The 27,517-nt window shown below is 37.7% G+C and overlaps 1 protein-coding gene and 4 pseudogenes across 1 annotated transcript; 4 read left to right on the forward strand and 1 right to left on the reverse strand.

Annotated features, from left to right (window-relative positions):
• Window positions 1-321: 321 nt before the first annotated feature.
• Window positions 322-22,052, reverse strand: LOC110819767 (DNA damage-binding protein 1a). The gene is made up of 19 exons (XM_088212182.1): window positions 21,794-22,052; window positions 20,941-20,989; window positions 18,328-18,387; window positions 18,073-18,164; window positions 11,206-11,257; window positions 11,018-11,080; window positions 10,809-10,858; window positions 10,592-10,667; window positions 7,224-7,433; window positions 6,998-7,104; window positions 6,773-6,881; window positions 6,077-6,277; window positions 5,758-5,973; window positions 4,662-4,772; window positions 3,496-3,771; window positions 2,566-2,840; window positions 1,795-2,143; window positions 1,341-1,625; window positions 322-1,062 (listed from the first exon to the last, which is right to left on the reverse strand). Exons 1-19 carry the CDS (start codon window positions 21,895-21,897, stop codon window positions 481-483), a joined length of 3,267 nt encoding a protein of 1,088 aa, XP_088068308.1. The 5' UTR covers window positions 21,898-22,052; the 3' UTR covers window positions 322-480.
• A 1,595-nt stretch (window positions 22,053-23,647) lies between these two features.
• LOC148240282 (5S ribosomal RNA) lies at window positions 23,648-23,765 on the forward strand (annotated as a pseudogene).
• Window positions 23,766-25,014: 1,249 nt separating this feature from the next.
• LOC148240283 (5S ribosomal RNA) lies at window positions 25,015-25,132 on the forward strand (annotated as a pseudogene).
• A 1,726-nt stretch (window positions 25,133-26,858) lies between these two features.
• LOC148240284 (5S ribosomal RNA) lies at window positions 26,859-26,977 on the forward strand (annotated as a pseudogene).
• A 213-nt stretch (window positions 26,978-27,190) lies between these two features.
• Window positions 27,191-27,309, forward strand: LOC148240285 (5S ribosomal RNA; annotated as a pseudogene).
• The last annotated feature ends 208 nt before the right edge of the window (window positions 27,310-27,517 follow it).

Here is a 27,517-nt window from a genome sequence, read left to right on the forward strand (position 1 = left end):
GGAAAAAGAAATACAAACCTCTTTATGTATTTAATCCATAGTCTCATATGAACTTGTAAATAGAAGTTATAAGAAAAATTAGGGAATACCTCTAATGAAGGACAAAATACGGTTGTTTCTCTTTTCTCCTATTGGGAAGATTGTTACTTAAAAAACTCGATATTTCCCGAAATCTTTTTCACTTTCTTGCAACAAAAAGCAAATCTTACAAACCATTACATTTACACGATTTAAAGAGCAAACTCTAAGCCTAATTAGGCAGGCAGGCATGATTCGCAACTTCGGCTTATTCAAAAGGATAGAAGGAAGGGAAAAAAAAAATTTAAGTACACAAAAGACTATAATATACAGGCGTCTCAGTTCCCACAAAGAAACACATTCACTACTTGCCATGCACTATTCACGAAATTGGTTTGTATAAAGGCTACACAATGGAGAAACCAGAAGTAAGAGAAAAGTGAAGTTAAAATGCCAATCAAATCAATGTAACCTTGTAAGTTCTTCAACTCTTTTGCAAAGTTCCTCCACCGGAACACTCATTGATTTTGAGATCTCTTCCATCCGATTTCTGTTGAGATCTAGAAAAGACTCGATCAGATCTCCATCCAAGAAATTTTTGGCATCAACAGTTTTCTTCTCATTATTGAACGACCTCCATTGCTCATGGTTCAACCCACCCACACCCTTTATCACCTTCCTTAGATTCGACTGGAGCTTTTCTAAAAATATGTACTGATCATGTGGCAACGAGGCAATGACTCCAATCACACCATTGACGGTGCCAAAAATAACAGTTGGAATTTGACCTACATCGGAATCTGGCAAGCGCATGACAAGAGAACCATGCCGGAACCTATTGACGAATTCCCCAAGGTGGTATTCACCAACAACCTCTAGACGTCCTCGTTCCTCATCTGTGGCTCCTTCACTGTTTTTCCGAACTGTGAAGAGATTGAAGTTATTTTCAGCACCAAGGTATATGTCATCATCAAGAATCTCAACAGCTGACATCCAATTTGCGTTATAGTCACGTGCCCGCTCTTCTATAGCACCTTCCTCGTGCTAAAGTCAGAAAAGCAGTTGCGTCAATCAGCATTACTAGAAAATGAATTATACACGAACATGTGCAGAACGACAGATTACTTAATTGATTGCAAAGAGATGACAAATGTTCATGTCAAGTTGTCAATAATGGATTCAGCAACAAATATAAATGAGAGAAGCTGAATCTTTGCTTAATCAACTCGAGACCCATCAAGAGGAGGTATATTGTTCAATAGCTGAGAAAACATAGTGAATCAATTTAATAAGAGAGATATGAAAGTGATGTACTTGCTTACTTTGTAGATTAACAGGGAAATTGACTTCATCAGATCACCAACAACAATGAAATCTCCACGAGTTTGTACATACAGGGCAAGTATGTGTCCATGATGTCCACACTCAGATTGCAACTCACGAGTACCATCATCTCGCAGCATCCACTTGTACAACTGGATTTTCTGATTAATAGCGGCAAGCAATTTTCCATTGAAGGCATTTAGAGAGTAGACAGCTCCTTTAGTTTCTTTCTCAGCAATAAGCTGTAACTTTCCATCCTCAACCATGAATACCAGTATTCGGCCCTAAATTATACGATAGATGAAATTCAAGATACAATATTGATAACCATTTGTACAAAGACGAAAAAGAAAAAAAATTAGCAAGCACAGTAGATCAGGTTTTTTTCAGAAGATAGATGAGATTTTTATATTAGCAAATGAATATATACATATAATATAATATATGCTATACCTTGGTAGGTTCATTTTCTTCAGGCAAAACATATGCTGTCCCAACACAATAATATACATTAACATCATCCGAAAAGGAGCAGCTGAGAATTGAGCAACCATACTCAAAAGTATCAAGAGGGTAGGTTGACATGAACTCAAATGTTTGGTCATCTAACAAACGAATGAAGTGCATTTCAGATTCTTCTGCACTTGGCTGGTTTTTCAAACTACAGATGGCAAAAGTCCGAGATTGTTCCTGATGGCAAATACGACGTGCATGTTCCCCAAGCGGGATAGAGCGGATGTGGAGCTTCTGAATATCATCAATGGTGCCAATAGTAAGTTCACCTTCCTTTGCAATTGCAAGGCTGTTCACAAAATAAAACCAGAAATAATTGCTGTTCAGCCACATTTATTTTTAAGAAAAGAGCAAAGTTCAATTTTATTTCTCTGATTGCTGCTCGCAAACATAAGATCATGGAAATCAGAGTCAGGTGTTCCAAGTGTATATCAAATATTATCACTTAACACTTAAGCCATCATCAGTAGGAGACACTCCCAATACTAAATTTGTGATAGCAACTGTATTATAGAAAGAACTAGGTCTATCTTAGTTCTGAACCCCATGGATGATAAAGATGGAGTGAAATCTCTAATGTCACACAGCAAATCTAAGAAATGTAGATGGAAAAACACAAGAATATAATTTCAATTAAAGTGGAAATTGACAAGTTATATATGGAGATACTAAATGACGCAGGCCACACTGCTCGAGTAACAACATATTTACCTGTCTGGAAAAGCAGCAGAGTTGAAAGGGCACATATGACTAACTTCTTTCAAATTCACATTGCTGTACAACAGTTTCTTGTTACTGCTATAAATTACTGTTGGCCTATCTGAAGCAGCAAATACATGTGTAGTACTTTTGGATGAGAATGTACGGAGTGTAATGGGCTGGGTCCCAAGAGAAACCTTTTTCCTATCTGTTAATTCACCAGTGTTCATGTTCAATTGGAAGTTCAAGAGGTGACCATCTCCAAGGGCACATAACAAGTAAGATATCTGGAAAGAAGATCAATATTTAAATGCTAGCTCTATTTTCTAGAGAAGAAAAAAAATTAAATGAACAACGAAACAAAGGCAAACACGCGAGTTCCAATAAACTAAAGATTTCCTGCAAAAGACAATTTGATTAAAAACACAACTTCCATCTCCAGGTTCAATTGACTGCATCAGTGGTTTCACATCTCAATCCCCATGTTCTTTTTAGGCCAAAAAAAAAATATAACACACCCAATAAAGAAATTTTTAAAAGCTCTGCCTTAACTATTTTACTTAGATACTGCATTTATGCTGCAACTTGTAAGCCATGTTTGCATATATACGTGGATGTGTATGTACATATATATATATATATATATATATACAGCAAATGCATAAGGGATAAGAAGAAGAGAAAAGGCTGTTATACACATATATATGTGCATAACAGCCATTATATATATATATGTATAACAGCCTTTTCTCTTCTTCTTATCCCTTATGCATTTGCTGTCCAGAAATGATAGTCCAACTTCTGTGATCTCAAGAAGAGCCAGTACACTACATAGTACACAGTAGCCTAGTATAGATCAGAAGAGAAAAAAAAATAAACAAAGCTTCAGGAGTAATAATGAAGACATGCAAATATTCAAAAGAAAGAGAGATGAAAACATACCCCTTCAAAGGAACAAAGAAGAACCGAGCGAGGTATGATTTCTCCTCCTAGATACTCCTTTGTGATGAGATTCAAATCTGGTAGCGAAAATACCCTCACACTTATGTCTGTCCACATTCCTACTGCAGCTAACTGGCTGTAGTTAGGATTCTCGCCAATGGGGTTTATGTCAAGGCATGAGATCTCATATTCCAATTGTGCATGTTTTACTTCAGTTAGTTTACCATCACCAACTTCTATATAAACTAAGTGGCCGCCTCCAGTTGCCAACAGAACCTGTCCTTGCAGTGAAACATTTGGATCAATAACATATATTATTAATATCTCAAACTAGATGTCACTTCAAAAAATGCAAACTTTCATCCTTGATGCAGAATAGACTTTTATCCTAGATTTTTATATGGATTAGAAGTTAAGACAAAAATGCTTTTCTCCAATTCTTTAATCTATTTGAAATCTCTTTTTTTTTTCTTTAAGTAAAAGAAATTTTGTTAGAGAGAGGGAAAATTACAAAACTGGAGAACAAGACATACTCCACAAAGAATCAATAAACCAATAAACTAATACATAGAACATTGACATCCTATGAGCCATCTGTGATTGCTTGACGAAGTGCTGAGAGACTAACACCCATGTGCCCATAAGATTGCCAAAAAAGTTGCCCTTTCCCACAACTCATAGAAGGAGGTATGATGGTCATTGAAGATCTTATAAATAGTTCATTCACACCCTTATTCAAAAGCTTTTTAATAAAAATATACACAATACTCTTATTACTCGAACTTCAACAGCATTGTGATTATAGTTGTGACAACCTTGCGACGGCTCTATGAATGTAGTTCCATTTTGATCCTTGTGATGGTTGAATAAGTTCTTTTCATTTTCTTGATGGAAAATGGTATTATTAGAAGGAAGCACAAAAGAAAAAAAAAATACAACTAAAGAGGATAAGATATCCTCTGCAAAACTTCCACAAAGGACAGAATGAAAACAAACAAACAAACAAAAACTTACTTAGGAGATTGGTCTAGGTTACTCTTAAGACTAATGAGGCTGGTGATCATTCCATTGTATTATGTTCAATTGGAAGAAAAACTAACCGGTTAGAGCAAAATCCAAAGACAAACAATTATAATGCAGACATACAAAGAGGAAAAAAAATAAACCTGGGTGGCATTAGCTGTGGCGACGTTAATTGAATACCCATCAGGTGCATTCCATATATCCCGCAGCTCTCTAGTTGTAGAACTTACAAGTCTTACAGAATTTGATGTGACCTGTTACAGAACTTATCAGCGACCATGTAACTAATGCAAAATCTCATTGTCCATAAGTAAAAGAGAAAAAATAGTCATTTTGGTCTATCAACATAAAGAATACTGTAAGAAATATAACTGATATTAGGAAGCTCCTTGTTTGAAGTTCAAGGAAGATTGAACAACCCAAATGTTCTTAGTCAGCACATGCTTATAGATGTTATTGAGAAGACAAAAAGTTAAAACCAATAGAAGGTTGCAAAAAGAGAAATGGTTTGCAAACTTCTTGAATTGAAGTTTATGTTGCAACCTCTATGATATACTTTGAATAAAATGACCATTTACATAATTAGAAATACTTCAAGACACACTTTAACAAAGTACAAAAACCTACCGTAAATACTTTTGTGAATGGGTTGCGACCCCTAGGTGCCTATACTGCATACAGTACACACTTTTTATTTCAAAAAGAAAAAAAACAAAGTATAAAAACCTTAACAGCTTAGTTGGAAGTTTTTGGGTTAAGAAGTGTAGGACATCTACTTATAAAACTCTGTTTGGGGGGTGTTTCAAGAGAGTAAGAGCAAAGCATGCTCAAGGATGTGTTCTTAGAACCCCTCTTAATCCTTCTAAGCCCATTTACTCAATCCGCAGGGCCAGAAGGGGGTGGAAACGTTTTAGTAATATTTCCATAATTAAATTTCTTAAATGCCCACCCTACATATAACATAACTATCTTTTACCAAATGAGGATATTCTTTTCATATTAGAGAAACCCTTACTCTATTTTATCCAACCAACAAGAATGGGTCTCAAACCTCCATTTGTTTTCTTTATTATAATTAACTCCCAAACAAAATTTCATTAAAACTCTTATTCTAAACCCTCCACTCTTTTACTTTAAATCCTATAATCCTAGCTTATCTTATCTAAAATCTCTCAGACACATTGTGAGTTGCCTGTTAAAGCATAAACTGGAGAAGAAAAAGGAAAAGAAAAGCCTTACTTGTACAAGTTGGTTGTACATAGCATCATGGCAAAACAAAGTCTGCACTTGAGAACAGAAACCCTCTATCTCTGTTTCTTCCAACTCATCCTCCAGATTCATAGCCAATATACGAGTCTCACTAATAAAACTAACAACCAGGAAGGTGTCAAATGGATCATCAGTAGACGATCTCAACGACCACATTCCTTTAATTCCTTGAAGTTCAACAGATGCCTATTATATTCCAAAAATACACAGGTGAGAATTTCAAACAAGAGTAAACTTATCACAGTGAAACATCAATAAACAAGAAAAGAACCAAGAAAATAAATATAACCTGTTCATTGATTCCAATCCCATTCCTAACTATGCGAAGAGAACCATCTTTATAAGCTCCAGAGCAAGTCACAACCTGACCTTGGCCTTGTCTCTCAAGATCCACCACACAAAAGTCAACAATTGGGCCCAGATTGACATATCTCTCTAGAACTTCTACATAGGAACCTTTTGCATCAGGATGTAGATTTAGCTTTACAAGCTGTATTGACACCAGATTTGAGCATTAAGATTCGAGTTTAAAAATAATTGTGCATTATAAATAATGATAAGGCTCGAGTAAGCTTTAAATTCAGAATAAAAGAATAAACCCATACTTTTAGTTTTCTTTAGTTTCTTTTTTAATGCAAAAGTAAAACACCCATAAATAAATTGATATGAGTAGAATAAGCCACATGTATATTCAACAAATAGACTTAAAAATCCTTAGAAACAAGCATCCCAATACATGTATATGATAAAACAGGATCATCTGGCATACTTCTCTATCATCTTACAAGTTTAAGGTTGTTAATAGAATATAAAAATATTAGCTACGAGATATACAATCGAGATGAAGATAAGCTATTCTCCAAAAAGATAAGAGGAGAAACACTACCTAGTATTACTTGAGATTTAGATGAAGAGAAGAGAAATATATATGGAATTAACAAGCACCAAGTCAACAAACAAGGAGGCAACAGTAACATAGCAACACCTGTGAATCTCCATAGCTTGAGCCAATATAAACAACTGCATTATCGAGATATGATATTGTTGAGGCAATAGAAGTTTCCCCCAATAACTCAATTTTTAGTCCAGTAACCCTGTAAGACAGAAACATAAGACAACAAAAATATCGAAGTTATGCACAATGTACAGAGTGGAAGTTTTTTTCTGTTAATCTAATCAAGCATCCAGGAAAATATTGAAGATAACATACTTTTCTTTCTCATGGGTTATAACAAGTAGGTGAAGAAGCCCAGCATGATCGCCGAGTAAATATCTAGAACCATCAGCATCAACTCTTCCATATGCCTTTGTAATGGACTGTCAACCATAAAAAGAGGACAAAGTTAAAATAACTCTACAAAGAATAAAGTTACCAGGTTTTTAAAATTCATTATCATATGCTTATTGAGAAATAGTAAGTTCAAGAAGCAACTTACAGGTCTGATTGGTATTGCTTTAAATGCATTGGCACTGCAGTAAACAATCGTTTCCTCTCCAATGATCAGGACACCACAAAGAGGAGGGGGAACTGGTATCAACAAATCAGCACCATTATCAAGATTGTTCTGAGACCATGGACCCTCAACAAAATCTTTATCCTTCAAAGCAACCTCGTAAGTTTTAACATGGCGGGCATCTTTATTATCCTACAACAATTAAAACACGAAAATGAAAACAATTTAGGTTAGTCTACCAAATACACTCATAATACAGTGATGAATATTGTGGAGAATCTATTGATAATCATAACAACAAGAACAATGATATCAACACAGCACATATATATGCAATCACCTAAGACTAAGGAAACAGGCAAAGCGGTGATGCTTATGTCAGACAACTTTGACAACCCCTCAGAATTTCAAAAGATTCAGATCAAGAAATGCTTCTGACTAAATCTTCCAACATATCTCACTTAATCTGGCCTAACATTGTATATGCTGTTAGAGGCATCTTTTAGAACCTACGTTGCTGCAACTAGCCAAATTCAGTGCCATAACCCATGAAAACAAAGTATAATCCCAGTTGGGCATGATAATATGTCTCAATGGTTGACATGCATTGCAGACATATTCTTTTTTTTTTAGATAAAAAGAGTAGTATAAATATTAATATTGGCACCAAGGGGGTACCACCCATGTACAAGAAATTTAAGAGTCAATTAGTAGATCAATGACATTCCCAAAATCTTACCATCCTAAAAATATCATGACCCAAAATCAAAAATAAAAAATATTTATCCACCTATCCCTAATATTAACATTCTCCCCTCAATTCCCTCAAATGCTCTAGCATTCTTCTCCTTCCAAATCACCCAAAAAATAGATAAAGGAATAAGACTGAGATAAGTTTTCTTTAGACAAATTCTTGCCTAGGCCCAAACTCGTCCCTCACCGACCCCATAATCACCCAATTAATCCCTAGAAGGCCATACACCATAGGTCATATGTTATACACAAATGGGCACCATAAAAGAACGCGGTTACAAGATCTGCAGCCATCTTGCATAAAAAACAGCAATTCACTAAAATTTTCCCCTTTTCATCAGTTTATCAATAGTTAAGATGCATTCTCTACCCGCTTCCCAAAAGAAGAAAGCAATTCTTGGTGGGGTCTTTGCCTTCTGTATCTGACTAACTGAAAAATGTGTTGTCCCCATACCTTCCCTCCTGGTCAGATACTTGTATGATTTGACAATGAATTTCCCTTTTTTCCTTCCAATTCCACACCAACTGATCCATATTGCCATTTAATGGAATCTGGATTAACAAGAAAAGCACCGCTTCATACTCTTCAATTTCCCAATCATTAAGATTTTTTGTGACATTCACATTCTGTCCCCTCCTTCCACTCCCCTCAGTAAAAGCAGCAGCAATCCTCATGTTTTTAGGTGAAGCAATGACAAAAATTCTCGGGAAATGATCTTCAAGCCTACCTCTTCCAACCGATTCATCCTTCCAAAAATGAATTCTATCTCCCTTTCCCAACTTCCACTTGATGCAATCCTGGAATCTTTGTTTCACCATACTGATTTTTTTCCATAAACTCGTGCCATGCGACCTAGTCACGTCCCTAGAATCCCCACTTAGTTCACCTGTACCCCAACAGGCCTTCACAATTTGCTTCCACAGCCTCCCATCTTCCCTCAAATACTTCCATAACCATTTTCATTGAAGTGCGATATTCATCTCAACAATAGATCTCAGGCCCAAATCCTCATCCTCCAACGACATCTTCACATCATTCCACTTCACGAGATGGTAACTTCTATTACCTTCTTCATCCCCCAAAAGGAACCGACATTAAATGTTTTCTAACTTCTTAGCAATCTTTAAAGGAACAATCAACACAGATAAATAATAGATAGGAAGATTAATCAGCATGCTCTTAATAAGGGTTAATCTTCCTCCTTTGGATAAGTAAATCCTCTTCCATCCCGCAAGTATTATTTCAAACAACTCAACCACTGGATCCCACTTCTTCATGTCTTTATATTTAGTTCTCAAAGGAACGCCAAGGTACTTAATAGGAAGTTTAACTGCCTTACACCCTAGCACCCTCACAATCCTTTCTTCATCTCTCGTGTCCCCAGTTCTCACCAATTCAAATTTTTTCAAGTCGATATTCAGACTTGACATGGCCTGAAAGCATAAAAGGATACACCGAAAATGGAGCATCATCCTCTCCTCAGTTGACAAAATTTAAGAGTGTCATCAGCAAAGAACAAAGGAGATATCTTTACCCGTTGATCCCCTCTGCCTACAACCACCCCCTTAATCAAATTCACCGCCCTAGCTCTCTCCAACAACCTACTAAACACCTCCATAACAATGATAAATAATAGTGGAGAAAGCGGATCACTCTGTCGCAAAACTCTACTTGCCTTAAAGAATGAAGAAAGTCCTCCATTAACCATCAAGACGAAGGAAGCAGTGGTAATACATGACTTCATCCACTTGTTCTCGAACCCAAGCCTTCCCAGCATATAATTGTGGACATGTTATTGTTCAATAAGAATAAAGAATTAAGTGAGGAAGCATTTGATGCCAACAATTTTGGATTGTTCGAAGGGAGAAGAGAGAAATATGATGGGTATTGACAGAACTCGAACAAAGAGAAGAGAGAGAGAGAGAGAGAGAGAGAGAAAGAGGTGAAAAGTAATGCAAATACAAACAATTCTAAACCACTCCAGGATGGGAAATGAATAAAAAGGCAGGATGGGAAATGCTTCGCATTAAGGTTTTTATTGAGAGAAGCTTTTTAGATTGCACTTGGGCTGTGCTTAAAATGTTTAGGACCTTAGGCATATGGACTTGGACCATAAAGGTTTGCCTTAACTAACTCAAACATGAAAAAGGAAAACCAAAACACCATAATGGCATCAAATGTTCCTTTTATTATGCAGGATATTGTTTTAAGTTAGAGAAATAGTGTTAACTCTTTTATGAATTTGAACTCTTAATAAGTCTGTCTAGTATTTTTGACTACGATAATTGCCAAGTTACACAGATCCATACCCATGTACAACATTCATGCCTGAGTCTCAGCAACATAGTTCAGTGCAATCAAAAATTTATCCACTAACATAAGATGATAAATTGATGTATATAGTATCTGCCTTGGTCAGTTCATGTTAGCAGGGACCAGATTCTCTTTTTTCAGACATTCAAGTTTTCCAAACATAATAATGATGACATGAAATAAAAAATATTGATACCTTCTACGTAAAAGGCTAAAAATAATAATCTAGAAGGAAAATTTAAGGTTGTAAATAAAATAAAAACATGAAAGAAATGCAAGGGACCTGATAAAGAACTACGATAGTAGGTTTTGTGCAGCCAAATAGAAACTTGATATCCAAAACTTGAAGTTCCTCAAGCCTGAAAAAAGTCACCATCAATCTCTCATCTCAAAACCAGTATTAATTAAATGACTCATCAATAAAATCAATAAAATTTTATCTTGGATGTTTTAGAAAGATAGATGTTTATGCTTAATACAAGACAAATCAAAAGCAATACCTTATGTTAAATGCTTCTTTGAGCTGTCCTTTATTATCAAATGGAATAACCTGGAAAACAAGGATAAGAGAAGATTTTTTTAATAGTTAATGCAAACAAAATGCAGTAGTTCCTGGACACTCAATAAGTAAGCACATTAACAAACATTAAGTAACTAGGAGTAGCCTAGGAGTAGGCTTTAGTTATGGTCTGCATTCGATCTTACATACCTTGAACAGCCCATCATACAAATGGAGTCCAATTAATCTACAATCGGGATCTATAATGCCGATCTACAGGGGGTAATGGAACAAGGAAAAAGAAAAGTTACGATAAATATCACAGAAGCTCTGGAAAAAGATGAAAAATGAAATAAATTAGTCCACCAAACCAAAGGACAAAATTGCTTCAGACAAACCTGACCATTGTCTGTAGGGCGTCCAATACGATCAGAAACATCCCCCATTGCTCTGCAGAAAGATAGTGCAAGCCCATAGATCAAAATGCAGCAAACATCTATACATTACAGGCTTTTTGAGGGAACACAAGAAGAGTTGTTTTTCCTTCATACTAACTTTCATACGTATAGCATACATCCTCCTTAACTCTACCATGTCTTTGATTTCAATTTGTGAAGAATGAGTATTTTTTTAAGAGAGTGCAAAATGCACACATAAACAGGCACAGATCTTTGTATGAGAGAGATTACTTTATAGACAAATCCTTCCAGTTCCTATCAAAGAAAAAAATTCTTTTCAGTTAATCACTTACACTGCTAACCCAACTTCCAGCTGTTTCATTTTATCTTTTTTTATATCAAATTATTATTTTTTCCTAAATCCCTTAGGTTTTAAGGTGATGAAGAATACACCTGTATGGCAGACATATATCAAAAGATATTAATAATCCTTAGAAAACAAATCCTTCCAGTTCATTCCCTTACACTGCCACCCAAACTTGCGGCTGTTACGTATTAATTTTTACATATAAACTTCTTAGTGTGAATCAATTGGGTTTTAAAGCATTCTTCTAGATTATACATCACGGCATTCCAAAATTCTAGCACATGTAATAAACCACACAAAATGAACAATTTTTTTTCTTAAAAAAGGCAACCCCAATTTTCATAACAAATCCAAGAAAATGCATGACTTCAATGTTTCCATGCCTTTTTAGATGGATAAGTGAACCGAGCAAGGGATCAAGAACGAAAAAATGATGCTGTCATTAAAGTTTTTTGGATAAAAAGTAAAAATTAATAGAAGGAATGGATGGTGGAAAAAGTTTGTTAATAAAAAGACCAGCAAAGAGAATGGTTTGCCACAAAGGTATGGCATCCTTCTACAGCCCACGCCCACTCAAATAAGTACAAAAGAAACTCTCCACAGTAGAGGGCAGTACCCAGACAAGACCAATCAGCTTGAACAAATCTGTCCACAACTTCCAAGCCACCTCATAGTGAAGAAACAAATGATTATGTGTTTCTCCCCCATTTAAGCACATGACACAAATATCAGGAGAGAGAGAGCCCAATAAGGACGGGGTGTGTGGAGCAGATTGTCTCTATTTAGTTTACGGTGAAGGGCAGTCCAAACAAAGACCTTCACCTTTGAGGGAGCAGGCGCCTTGCGTTTCTTGGCAACATGTAGGAGCAGGTAATGGCAAACGGCATGTTGGATGAAGACTGGGGCTTGATGTATGGAGGAAAGGCTATATAATCTAGGAAATAATGTGGCAAATGGTTACTTACCCAATCAATAGTCCTCCCAAAAGCTCATGGTTGATCCATCTCCCACTTGAAAGCGGATAGGCTTATGAGATGGCTTTCCAGAGACCGCAGTGAGAAACATACCTTCATGCAGAGACATTCCAAACATCCTTCTCGCTCCCGTGGATGCTTCTGATCAATCTATGCTACAAAGAATCTGGTTCCCTTGGGAATCATCAAAGCCATTTTAGCCAGTAATGATAAGTTTTTTAATCTAAGATTCCTAATCCCCAACCCCTACTGAATTCTTAGATTTACAGCAAGTCTCCCACTTGACTAAATGATCTTCATACTTCTCACCTACCCCATTCTAAAGAAATCTTCTCATATAACCCTCGTTCCTCTCTGCTACCCTTCCCAGTGTCCTGAATAAAGATAGGTAGTAGACTATGATGGTAGAAAGACACACTTGGATCATAGTTACTCTAAAGACACACTTGGATCATAGTTACTCTACCCCCTCTGAAGTGAACAGTCCACCCTTCCAGGTCTTAAGACATTCAGCTACCTTGCTCTCCACTCTATCCCAAAAGGATACTTATCGTGACTCCCCCCCCCCCCCCGCGCTCCACTCTATCCCAAAAAGATACTTATCGTGACTCCCCTTCCCTAGGTGAAACCTTCTAGCTAGTTCCTCAACTAGAACAATGTCTATGTTGATCCCCAAAAACCTGCTCTTCCCCAAGTTAATCTAAGACTTGAATAATATCCAGTACCTAAATAAGAGTCAAGGCATGAAGTGAGGAGTAATTGTCATTTTTCAGGAAAAAGATGGTATCATCACAAACAAAAGATTTGAAACTTAAACAGTTTCCTCTCCTACCTGCAGGCCCTTCACAAAGCCTGTACTCAACCTCTATGAACATCCTGCTCGGTATATCCACCATGAGAGCAAATAGAAAAGAAGAAAGTGGGTCGCCTTATCTCAAACCTCTACAGGCCTTGACCCAATCATGTGGTTTCCTGTTAACAATCACTGAAAAGCATATAGAAGACAAGCATCCTTGAATCCACCTCCTCCATTTGATCCCATAACCCTTTTCCTCTATCACCCTGTCCAAGAGTCTCCAGTTAAGCTAATCATAGGCCTTCAGAAAATCAAGCGTAAGTACCGGATCCTTCACCTTTAGATCTCCTAGAATATTCCACTACCTCATTGGCCACTAATGTTGCCTTTAAGATTTGTCTCCCATCTGCAAAGGCACTCAGAGTCATGGATATAGTTTGGTGAAGGGAGTCACTAAGCCTACGAGAAAGAATCTTAGCAATGATCTTGTACACACTAGTTACCCAGCTAACAGGCCTACAATTGGAAACTTTCATTGAAGCATTGAGTTCAGGCTACGACATTGAAGCATTCCCAAACACCTTTATTAGCTCCCTTTTAGTCACATCCCAACAATTCTTACAAAATGCTAGGGTGACCCATCAAGGCTAAGTGCCTTATCACTACCCAACTCCCACACTGCCCTTCTAATCTCTTACTCTCCAAAAGGTCTCTCCAACTACTCAGCTAGTTCACTACGTAAAAGCTCACCACTCAATGCCTTTGATGAAAGGTCTATTGGTGCACTCTTCCACGTACAAGTCTTGAAAAAACCAGGTAATCTCTTTACCAATTACCTTGTTTCTTCTCTCTATATATTCATTGTCGAGTTCTAGCCGTCTTACAACACTCTTCCTCCTTACCATTCACCACTTTATGGAAAAAACGAGTGTTCACGTCTCCTTCCTTTATCCATTTGAGTTTAGTCTTTTGTCTCCAACTTCTTTCCTCATTGACTAATACCATGCCAAGACCTTTCTTCAAAGCCAATAGTCTCCTTTGGACATCCAAATCCTGTTTATCCAAGACATTGATTTCCTACAAAGTCCTTGTCGTCTTTAGAAAAATGTCCCAAGTTCCTCCTTATTCCACTTTTTGGTTTTCTCTTTCAAGTTTTTTAGTTTGTGCACAAACCTAAAACCTTCCCAAACCTTAATCCTCCTTCCGACACCCACCTGCCTCTAACGAAGTTTTTTTTTTTTTTTTAAATAAAATGTGTGAAATTCTATTAACATGGTACCAAACAATCGGGGGTACTGCCCCTATACAAAAGCTTTATAATGTAGTTCTTCAAACTCAGATCAACCACATGTTCTCAAACCTAAATGGAAGGGGGTCCCTAGTTGATGTGTTGAGATTCCAAGAAGATAGGGAAATTGTCAGAAATAGGTTGTGGGGAAAGCTTCGTATACCAACTCTGGTAAAGTGTCCTCCAATTGGGTAGTCAATAAATTAGCCCATACGTGATGACACAATGCTATATCTGTCCATTGACCAAGTAACTCGGAATTAGCTAGTGGCAGACATCTACGACCACTTTCTTCAATAAACTTGTTAAAGTTGGGAATTGACATGGTCATGCCTCCTCGTCCTCCCACTTTTTCCTAGGGAAATTGACAAGCATTGGCATCCCCTCCTAAACACCAAAGAGAGGTCATTTTCCTACCAGAAAAAAAACCTCCCTCTATAACTAGTAGGTCCATAGACATTTGTGAATCACCATCTTTTCCTTTAATATTCAAGAGGATTGAAAGTGAGAAGCGCCTCTTCACCATGTCTACTCTAGTGGCAAACCTAGAGTCCCACATGGTGAGAATCCCTTCCAACGACCTTATAGAAGGGATCATTGCTCATTCCCTGAATCTACTTTCCCAAACACTTCGAATGAGATATCTATCGACCCCTTCCTTTTTTTTTGTTTCCTAAATCATTTCCAACACTGGGTTAGCTCTACCTAAGCTCCCCATAATTTTCTTCCTTTTAAGCTTGTACCCTAACCCATTAATATTCCAAGACACTATCTTTATCTAGCACTTTCTACTTCCCTCTTTTGTTTGACTTCCCTGTTAAGAATGTTTAGGGCCACACTCCTAATCCTCCTCTCCATATATTTTTTCATTCAAACATAAGTTGTGGGACATGTGGCTATCTTGGTACTTATCATTAGTTGATTAATGACAAAGGCTTTCCCCTTAGTTATCCTTCCTCCAAGTGGCATATCATGGTTCTCAAGCTTTATATTATGACTAGGAGGTTGTAGAATACCTCTACCGGAGAGCATATTTTCTACCTGTGCCCTTGTCTCGTGGATAAAATCGAGAGGGTTAGATATACAAAGCTTGCTAAGAGGCTTACCAAGATGATTATAAGGTTGTTGTTAGGGTTCTGTGCGGGCTCTTTTTCCCATTCCGATCACTGACTTATGCTTAAACTGTCATCCTCCTTTTGCCTAATAGTCTCAACATGCTCCTCAACCCCTCTTGATCTCTTGTTCAGCCTTTGCCTTGTCGGTGAATAAAAACTGTAGCCCCTCCCACACTTCATTTAAATTCTCTTCACATGCTTTCTCTGAAACGATTGATTCTTCTCGTTCATCCTCCTCGAATTCAATCGAGCCAAAAGAGACTAAAGACTGTAGTCCTCGTCTTCATGGTGCAAATAGTGACCCTCGAGCTTCCTGCCCCAGGTTTGACTCTAGTTTAATAATCACTTCAATTCCTCAATTTGATTTTCCAACCACTTCCTTAATTCTCAACATCAGCGCTTTGTTGGGAGTAATCGACAATCTCTTTAACTATGTCCAACCAGAGAGAAATAAAATCATTTAGCTCCAGAGTTTCGACGCAATCGATAATTGATTTCAGCCCAACTTTTCCTTCCTGTGGTGGTGTGGCACCACTCTGTCCCTAAAAAACTGGCCTTTTTGTTGTTTCCCTCATGAAATTAGATAAATTTCGAGCCCTTGGTGACGACCCTGCCAAGAAGGAGAGATGTTGAACTCATTATCTCCATTAAATCAATGGTCTCCTAGTAAGCCTAACGGACATGACCTGGCTGGAACTTTGCTAGGCTAGGCTAGTTGGACTTGGGCCTGGATGTGATCCGAGCGGATTGGAGATGGCCTCCCTGTAATTGACCCGTAGGTCTGTTGCTGATCTGTCTTCACTATCCACCTAATTTTGCATGTCCCCAATGGATCAACTTTACACATAATTGATAGTTGTCAGTGCTTTTCTGATTTGCACCATCTCCTCTTCAAACAGAATTGGGCGGTTACAATGCTATAGCAGATTATGTGGCAAGATTCTCACAATTTTGAAAATCAACTTGTGGGTGCCATCACTTGCCCTTTATTATATGTCTTGGTCTTTGGCAACCCGACCTTCCTCCTGTCTAACAGCAGCTTCTTCCTTAAATTCATCCTTTGTGCACAACTAATCAAACTAGTTGGGTGAATTCTCCTTTCTCTTATGGATTTCCCTCACTCCACCCTAATTCCCAAGCTGAATCATCATTTTCCAACTTGTCCCTTCACTGCCCTCCAGAAAACATATAGAATTGCATAGTGCAGCCCCTTTGAAATAGATAACCTTTGGGAATCTTCCCTGCATTTTTGCTGAGTGCTGCCATGAGATAACCATTTTTGGTCCTACATACAGAACTATACATGACCCTCTCCTCCACTAAAGAGTTCAAACAATTTTGCAACCATTCAGCTTACCACATGGCATGTTGGATTACAAAAGATTGATTCTTTCACTTGTCTTGGATAAGCAAAACCCCTTTCACTTGTCCTGGATAAGCAATACACCCTCTTCCCCTAGAATCCCAACTTCCCTCGAAAGAGTAAAGGATCTCCTTTTCACTGCAAAACCACCGACGATCCCCCTTGACAGACAACCATTAAATTAACTATCATTATTTACTACCTTATAACTTTTTTTAGCTTATTTACATAGTTCTTAAGTTAGTTGAAACTTAGACTATTTGGTTAGATTTAAGGATTATAAGAATTAAAATCTTTTATATCTCCTCTTTTTATATTTTCTTATTAGTTCATTTTTTTTTAAAAGAACTATTATTAAAGTCAGAAAGAAAAAAGTACAATCTAGGAGAATGAGACATCCTCAAAAAAACTCAAACAAAACCAAAAAGAGAGATGCAAAGAAATGTAAACAAGCCAATATTTTAATTAGAAGAGATAAAAGCTTCCTAGTTATAATGAAGCTCAGAGATGCCAATGGTCGTTTACCAAAACGCCAAAGAAATGGTTCAAAATTCACACCATAGTTTACCAAGTTGACTTCAACTCTTCAAAGGATCCAAAATGTTTCAAGTGATTAGGCAAGGCATAATGATGCAAAATAGATAGATCAAATTCTCAAAGCTTCTATCTACCTTTCCCAAGTATGACAGCATACTGAAAATTAAAACACGTTCTACATTATTCCTAAGTTCCCATAAGGTTGATGCATGTTGGGGTGGATACAAGCACATAAACTTCAATATTGTTGGAAATCAACAACGAAAATGTAATCTAAAGCTATTAAACACCAAAGAGTCTTCTACAGGATGAATGGACTCATAGTCTAAAAGAAGCAGAAAGCAATAAGTTTAGGCCCAAGTAGTACAACATTGAACGGCTTAGCTAAGAAAATGAAACAAAAGTTTCCATCTTTTCACATTTGGACCTTGTAATAAGCTCAGAAGACTCGGCATCCCACTGAAGAACACAAAATTTGTATCTTTCAGTTGCAATGAATAAGAAATCTTGTACTTCACCCTGTGACAATATGATGAAGAGAATGGGATCAAAGCAAAATCCTTTCAACAAGAAAATAAGTATTACAAGAAAGAAAGCATGTACACAAGAGAGTCAAGAGAGAGAGAGAGAGACAGAGAAAGAAATGCAGTAAATTAGTAATAAAATAAATTATTATGCTTACATGAGGACGGAAAAGCTCCAATGTTGCAATTCTCCCATATATTGGCACATCCAACATAGGCTGCAAGGAAATGTTCAAAATATGTTTCACATATTTGGGTTTCACTTCTAAATGAGCCACATCTCAAAATTAAGAAAATCAAACTAGAGTTTAAAGACAAACGAATATACAAAGCAAACATTAAGGAAATTCTCTCTATTTGTTGTGTCAAAAGTAAATTGAGAATATCTGAAGCTCTATGCTAACATTCGTTTCAATTATCACCAAGAAAGAAACAACTATTTATAGAAGCACACTAAACAAAATCCCATAAGGTTGTCCCCAGGCATAGGAAGTGTATTAGTAAGTTTGGTATTTAGACTAGGAAAAGGTGATGCCAGGCTGGCGGAGGTTGAGTTGTAAGTTTGTTATTCAAACTAGCACTTATGAGTTAAGGTTATGAAGAGAGAATGCTTGGGCAAGAGGTGGAGATGGGAATGGCCACAAGACAGGTATGCCATGCCCAACGCTCAGCCCACTACAATTCAGCTTTTACCTTACACACCTCATTCTCATAGTTTTCTGAAATAAAAGAGAGAAATATTATTCACGAAGGTACCAAGGGGGTATCACCCATATACAAAATAGTTACATATCTATCAAGTGATCCATAACTAATCTAATGTCTTCCCAATCATGCACATCATGACCTAACAAGGTAGACCCAAAAGTATGAAACTATCTATTCTTAATGTTTACAATATTAGTTACAAGGCTATATATCTAGATTTTCCCATGAGTGATTCTTCTCACCCTCCATTCGCCTTATCATCTGCCTTACCTATCTTCCGCAATCCCAACCTATGTCCTGCTTGTTTTTCATTTTCAACCAAAATTCAACAATGCATAATATAGTGAATTTGAAAAACGAACCAAGGACTTTCATTGCAGAAACACTCATCATCATCCTTTCTCAAGATATGCCAAATTTCAAATATCAATTAGAAACATAAACTAATACAAATAGAAAAATATTTTAAAAATTGCAAAAAAAAAATCAATTTGTTTCAAATTGGTCAAGGAGGTATTTGCCAAAAAAATAAACAAATAACTACAAACTCAACCCAAATTTCAAAGTGTGCTAAAACAGCTTCATATAGCTTTTTCAGATTTGTATTAGTTTTTGCTTTTGCTCGCTATGAAACCTTTACAAAGTAGGAGTAAACTAAGAAATAGCAAAATAATCAGATTAAAAAACTAATATTAATAATATGAGGAATACTCGTAATAGTACAATAGGAAATATTAATACAAATAGGAAAACTAAATACCGAAAGAATAAGAATCTCAAAGTTACTTATTTCAAGAAAAAAATCTTAAAGTTGCCAAAACTATACTAACACTCCTAAATAATATAATAAACTCCTAAAAATATAATAAACTCCTAAATGTAAAACTTCTGTAATATCTAGGAGTTTATAATAAACTCCTAAATATTATAGAAGTTTTACATTTAATATAATAACAATTTTGTGATCTATTTAGATATATAACCCATTTTGCATCAATGTTGGGTGTAGACCAAACTACCTCCTAATAATTATGCCATAAAGAGTTTGGTTCCATAAGCAAACGGTCATAACCATTCAGCCAAAAGAGATAAATCTACAATAGCGGTCCCAATAACAAGTCTTGCATCTGCTTTGGGCAAGCAACGCTTCTCCCAACTAACTGATCTCTCAGAGACTCACTTGAACTCGTGCAAAGAAAAAATCTCATCATCCTCTCAACTCTCTTGACCACTCATCTAGGAATTAGAAACAAAAAACAAGTAACAAAATGATATACTAAATAAAAAAGATTGAATGAGACACTATCCAACAAAAAAAATAGCAGTTCGACCGACTATGTTTTACCATCCACTGGTTTCCCATGGTTGTGCAATCTATCTCAAATTCATCATACTCATATCATCTTTTTTCTCTTATTTACTCTGTGAGTTCATCGTTTATGGTATCCATTCTTTTTTACAAATCTTAATCATCTTAAAGGTGTTGATACAATTTCTTTTATTCAACTCCTCAATTTTATCTTTTCTTCCTTCGGAGCCTAGTGTAGTAATTTTTTTCTTGCAAGTGCTTCTTTGCCTTCTTAACCCATAATCCTAATGAACAATTCTTTCCAGTAGCCATTGACCAAAACATTTTGATATAAAAAAAAAAGTAACCTACAACCAAACATGGTTAAAGAAATTGTGTATTGTGTATGCATAGAATAAGACATACAGACCCATAAATTTGTTTGATATATTCTTTTATTAGGATATGATATTGAAACATGAAGAGGATGCAAAGGGAATTTTCGAAAGTGCCTAACATTTTTTATTTCATGCTAAACTGAAATATGCAACCCAAAAGGTGTTTTAAGAAAACTAAAAGAAAATTATTGAAACAAATCGATCACCCGGCAGCCATGTTGGAACCCTTTAGGTTGAAGAAAACAAAACTAATCAAAGCAGAGGAATTCCTGCTTATTCTGAATACCAAAGCACAGGAAGTAGTTTCATAATTGAAATTGTCATGGAAAATAAATTAAAAACATTCGAAGGAGAGAGGGGGAGGAGGAATATAGTACCTGTAAACCCTGAGGAGTAAGTAAATGGATTTCAATACGGGTGCATTTCCTGCAACCAGAATTAAATGGTGAATAGCCTGCTGACGGACAAATATTTAGATATTTCACACGACACACTCTTAAACATGATATGACAGAAAGAAATAGAGTAGTAAAACGCAGACAAGTTAGTATACTAAACTCCTTATTAAACTAGAAAAATACTTGAATAATTTCATTACTATACAATCATATATCTACCAAGACCATTCCAACAACCTAGCATCCAATGTACCAAAATAAGGTATAATGTCATCTGCATTCAATGCATGGCATTGATAGCTCATTTTTTGCTTTCCACGAGAAAGCTAATTCAATAGCAACTTCTTTTTTATTTTTTTATTTTTACAAGAAACAACATTACTCATACCAAGCTTCAACATAAAAAATTCATGAGACCAGGCAAGATATATTCGAAGAACAATAACGAAAATCTCATCATTACAGTACAGGAACTAATTCCCAAAAAATTAATTTGCAATGTCCACACATTACCAGAATACCAATGGATGGATTAGAAAGTAAAAACTGAAATTTCTTTTAATTCCCGCGAAATCTCCAGCATGCATTCTCCTAAATCTTAATGTAAAAACACAAAAATAGTAGTAATACATTAAAGCACCAAAATGAAAATTCATCAAAAAATCAAACCCCAGACATTCAACTGCTGAAGAAAACGAAAAGACATCGAAAAATGGACATACTGAAAAAACCCTAACATGCAAAAAATCTCAAACCGAAACGAAGAGAAAAGTGGAATAATAATATAAGAGTAGACAAATAAGAAATGGAGAGAATCAGAGGAGAGGCCTACGCGATAATGAGATTGAGTTCATGGGGGCTGGTGAAATTGCCGACACATGAGTGAGTGACGTTGGTGGGTTTGTGAGCGGTAACGACGTAGTTCCATACACTCATCTTGTGACTTGAGGATTCCTGAAGAATCTCTCTGTGTCTCTGTGTTCTCCTCTCTGGCTCGGAAGAATCGTGATTTGGAACCCTAACTTGGTGGTAGCTCGGGTTCAGTACCTGCTGACACGGTGGGTGGCACAGTTTCGAGAGCTGTGAAGCGGTGGGAACGAACACATGTAAAGCGCTAGAATGGAGCTTTAATGTTACCCCTCTATTTCTTGTTTATTTCCAAAATGCCACGCTACTTGAAATTTTAAATTATTCACTTCTTTTAAACCAAAAAAGGAGAAATATTACCATAGAAATTTATGTTTTCCTCTTATATAAAAAAGCATATATATGATATTTCTCAAATATAAAGATATATTTATTTTTTAAATCGTGAGAGTATCACTTAAAAAATAGGAAATAAGGAAAAAAATTAATTAAATAATATATGTTAAATATTTATTTTTATTATTTTAAGTTATTACAATGATATAAAAATATATTAGTTATATGTTAATGTATTAATAATTTTATTAATAAACATTTATGCTAAGATAGCATGTTACTTAGATAGATAAATGAGTTTTAAAGTGCATGTAAGTCTTCGATTATTCTGATTAACTCAGTCATTCTTCTTAAGTTAACGAGCATCGTAAATAATAGAACAAGCAAAACAGAGATGCGGCGGGCGGTCCGTTCATCTGGACGTAAGTCGAGGCAACGGGGCATTTTGCTTGATATTACAACTAGAAGTAGAGGTGCGGTGTCCACAGAGAGCGAAACTACTGATGGGAGGGGAGAGGGAAAGAGAAGGGGTATATGTATTTGAAGTGAAGAATAGGACGGGTGGGATCATACTAGCACTAATGCATTGTATCCCATCATAATCTGCAGTTAAGCGTGTTTAGGCGAGAGTAGTACTAGGATGAGTGACCTCCTGGGATGTGCTCTTGTTGCACCCGTCTTTTTGCGGACATGGTTTCAAACGTTACGCGCGACCCGAGTCATAGTCCACTGGTTCATTTGCCGGGGTGAGTCGCCGCGCCGGGACATTTTGCTCATTTTTTTGTGTGCATTCATTTATAATCCACCACGAGATAAGAGAGTCATTACGAGCATCTTATATAGTAGAACAACGAAAAAAAAATGTGTGGCAGATGGTCCTTTAATCTTGGCATAAGTCGAGGTGCTGGGGCATATTGCTTGATATTAGAACTAGAAACAGAGATGCAGTGTGCGCGCACATCGAAAAAAATTATGGGAGAGGGGAGGAAAGGAGAAGGGGTATATGTATTTGCAATGCGGAATGGAAGGGGTGCGATCATACCAACACTAATGCACCGGATCCCTTCGAACTATGTAGTTAAGCATACTTGGGCAAGAGTAGTACTAGGATCGGTAACCTCCGAAGAAGTCCTTGTGTTGTACTGTCTTTTTGTAAACGAGGCAGAAAACGATACATGTGATCGGAGCCACAATCCGCTGGCGTGAGTCACGTCGCCAGAAAATTTTGCTTACTATTTTTTCGTGCATTCATTTATAGTCTACCACATGATAAGAGTGTCATTATGAGCATCTTACATAATAGAATAAAGAAAAATGAGGTATGGCAGGCGGTCCTTTCTTCTGGCGTGAGTTGAGGTGTCGAGACATTTCTCTTGATATTAAAACTATAAACAGAGGTGCGGTGTGCGCGCACAGCGAAAAAAATGACGGGTAAGAGGAGGGAAGGAGAAGGGGTATATATATTTGCAGCGCGGAATGGAAGGGTTGCAATCATACTAGCATTAATACACTGGATCCCATTGAACTTCGTAGTTAAACATGCTTGGGCGAGAGTAGTACTAAGATGGGTGACCTCCTGGGAAGTTTTCTTGTTACACCCGTCTTTTTGCAGACGGGGCATCAAACATTACGCGCGATCGGAGCCACAGTCCGCCGGCATGAGTAACGACGTTGAAACATTTTGCTTAATATTTTACGTGCACTTATTTATAGTCCACCACGTGATAAGAGTCTCATTGCGAGAGTCTTACATAGTAGAACAACGAAAAAAGAGAGGTAACACGCCTCCGTTCTTCTGGGCATGAGTCGAAGCGACATGACATTTCACTTTATATTAGAACTAGAAGCAGAGATGCGGTATGCCTGCACAGTGAAATAAATGATGGGAGGGGGGAGGGATGGAGAAGGGTTATATGTATTTGCAGTAGGAAATGGGACAGTTGCAATCATACAAATACTAATGCACAGGATCTCATTAGAACTTTGTAGTCAAGTGTGCTTGGGCGAGATTAGTTCTAGGATGGGTGACCTCCTGGAAAGGCCTCGTGTTGAATCCGTTTTTTTGTAGACGGGGTGTTAAACGTTAAGTGCAATCGGAGCCACAGTCTGTCGGTGTGAGTCGCGAGGCTTGAAAATTTTGCTTAATATTTTTCGTGCATTCATTTATAGTCTACTACGTGATAAGAGTGTCATTACGAGTATCTTACATAGTATAACAATGCAAAACAAGGTACGGCGAGCGATCCATTCATCTGGGCGTGAGTCAAGTTGCCGGAGAATTTCGCTTGATATTAGAACTAGAAAAAAAATGTGTGGTGTGTGCGCACAACAAAACAAATGACTGGAGGGAGGAGGGAAGGAGAAGGGGTATATGTACTTGCAGCGTGAAATTGAAGGGGTGCAATCATACCTGCACTGATGCACTGAATCCCATCGAATTTCGTAGTTAAGTGTGGTTGGGCGGAAGTAGTACTAGGATGGTTAACCTCCTAGAAAGTTCTCATGTTCCACTCGATTTTTTGCTGACGGGACGTTAAACATTATGTGCGATCAAAGCCATTATCCCTCGGAGTGAGTCGCAACGTGAAGACATTTTTCTTAATATTTTTCATGCATTTATTTATAGTTCGCCATGTGATAAGAGTGTCATTACGAGCATCTTACATAGTAGAATAACGAAAAACGAGGTGCAGGGGGTAGTCTGTTCATCTGGGCGTGAGTCGATGTGCTGGAGCATTTTACTCTATATTAGAACTATAAGCAGAGGTGCGGTGTTCGCGCATAGCGAAACAAATAAAAGGGGTAGAGGGAGGGAGAAGGGGTATATGTATTTGTAGCGCAAAATAGAAGAGGTGCAATCGTACTAGCACGAATGCACCGGATCTCATCAAACTCCGTAGTTAAGCGTGCTTTGGCGAGAGTAGTACTAGCATGGGTGATCTTTTGGGAAGTTCTCGTGTTGCGCCCGTCTTTTTACGGATGGGGTGTTAAATATTATGTGCAATAGGAGCCATAGTCCACCGGCATGAGTCGTGGCACTAGAATATTTTGCTTAATATTTTTCATGCATTCATTTATAGTCCACCACATGATAAGAGTGTCATTATGAGCATCTTACATAGTAGAACAATGAAAAATGAGGTACGACAGACGGTCCATTTATTTAGGCGTGAGTCGAGGTGCCCAGACATTTCGCTTGATATTAGAACTAGAAACAGAGGTGTAGTGTGCATGCATAATGAAACAAATGATAGGAGGGGGGAGGGAAGGAGAAGGGGTATATGCATTTACAGCACGAAATAGAAGGGGTGCGATCATACCAACACTAATACATCGGATCCTGTCGAACTCCGCAGTTAAGCGTGCTCTGGCGAAAGCAATATTAGGATGGGTGACTTCATACGAAATGCTCGTGTTCCATCCGTCTTTTTATAGATTAGGCATTAAATGTTACGCGTGACCGGAGCGACAGTCCGCCAGTGTGAGTCGCGGCATTGGGACATTTTTGCTTAATATTTTTTATGCATTCATTTATAGTCCATCACGAGATAAGAATGTCATTACAATTATCTTACATAGTAGATCAATGAAAGTAGAGTTGTGGCGGGCGGTCTGTTCATCTGGGCATGAGTCGAGATGCCTTGGCATTTCGCTTGATATTAGAACTAGAAACAGAGGTGCGGTGTGCGTGCACAACAAAATGAATGATGAGAGGATAGAGGGAAGGACAAGTGGTATATGTATTTGCAGCGCGGAATGGAAGGGGTGCGATCATACCAACACTAATGCATCGGATCCCATTGAACTTCGTAGTTAATCATGCTTGGGCGAGAGTAGTACTAGGATGGGTGATATCCTAGGAAGTTCTCATGTTACACCCTTCTTTTTGCAGATGGGGCGCTAAATGTTACACAGGACTAGAGCGACAGTCGCCAGTTAATTCACAAACGTGAGTCACGGTGCCCGAGTATTTTGCTTAATATTATTTGTGCATTCAATTATAGCCCACCACGTGATAAGATTATTATTACGAGCATCTTACATAGTAGAACAACAAAAAAGGAGGTGCAGTGGGTGTTCCGTTCATATAGACATGAGTCGAGGCGCCGGAGCATTTCACTCAATATTAGAACTAGAAGTAGAGGTGCGTTGTGCATACAGCGAAACAAATGACGGGAAGGGAGAGGGAAAGAGAAGGGATATATGTCTTTGCAGTGCAAATTAGAAGGGGTGTGATCATACCAGCACTAGTTCACGGGATCCATCAGAACTCTGCAATTAAGCGTGCTTGGGCGAGAGTAGTTATACGATGGGTGACTTCTTGGGAAGCACTCATGTTGCACCCTTTTTTTTGCAGACGGGACATCAAATGTTACACAGGACTGAAGCGACAGTCTGTCTGTTCATTCATAAATGTGAGTCACGGTGCCAGGGCATTTTGCTTAATACTTTTTGTGCATTTAATTAAAGTCCATCACGTGATGAGAGTGTCATTGCGAGCATCTTAAATAGTAGAAAAACGAAAAATGAGGTGCGGCGGGCAATTCGATCATATAGGCATGAGTCGAGGTGTCAGGGCATTTCGCTTGATGGTAAAACTAGAAGCAAAGGCGAGTTGCACGCACAACGAAACAAATGACGGGAAGGGAGAGGGAAGGAGAAGTGGTATATGTCTTTACAGCACAAATTAGAAGGGGTGCGATCATACTAGCACTAGTTCAACGGATCCCATCAGAACTCTGCAGTCAAGCGTGCTTGGGCGAGAGTAGTACTAGGATGGGTGACCTCTTGGAAAGTACTCGTGTTGCACCCTTCTTTTTGTAGACGGGGCATTAAATGTTAAGCAGGGCCAGAGCGACGGTCTAGCAGTTCATTCACAAACGTGAGTTATGGCGCCGGGGCATTTTACTTGATATTAGAACAAGAAGGAGAAGTGCAGTGTGCACGCACAAGAAAACAAATAACAGGAGGGGGGAGGGGGGAGGGAAGGAGAAGGAGTGCATATATTTGTAGCGCAGAATGAAATAGATGCGATCATATCAGCACTAATGCACCGGATCCCATAAGAACTCCGCAGTTAAGTATGTTTGGGCGAGAGTAGTACTAGGATGGGTGACCTCCTTGGAAGTCCTCGTGTTGTAACCATTTTTTTGCAGATGGGTCGTTCGATGTTACGCGTGACTGGAATTATGGTCCGCTGGTTTATTCGCAAATGTAAGTCACGGTGCCGGGGTATTTTACTTGATATTAGAACGAAAATAAGAGGTGCAGTGTGCACGCACAAGGAAACAAATGACGGGAGGGGGGAGGGAAGGAGAAGGAGTATATGTATTTATAGCGCGGAATGAAACAG

The sequence above is a fragment of the Carica papaya genome, chromosome 9, assembly GCF_054855325.1.
Source record: "Carica papaya isolate Zhongbai chromosome 9, ASM5485532v1, whole genome shotgun sequence".
Lineage (NCBI taxonomy): Eukaryota > Viridiplantae > Streptophyta > Magnoliopsida > Brassicales > Caricaceae > Carica > Carica papaya.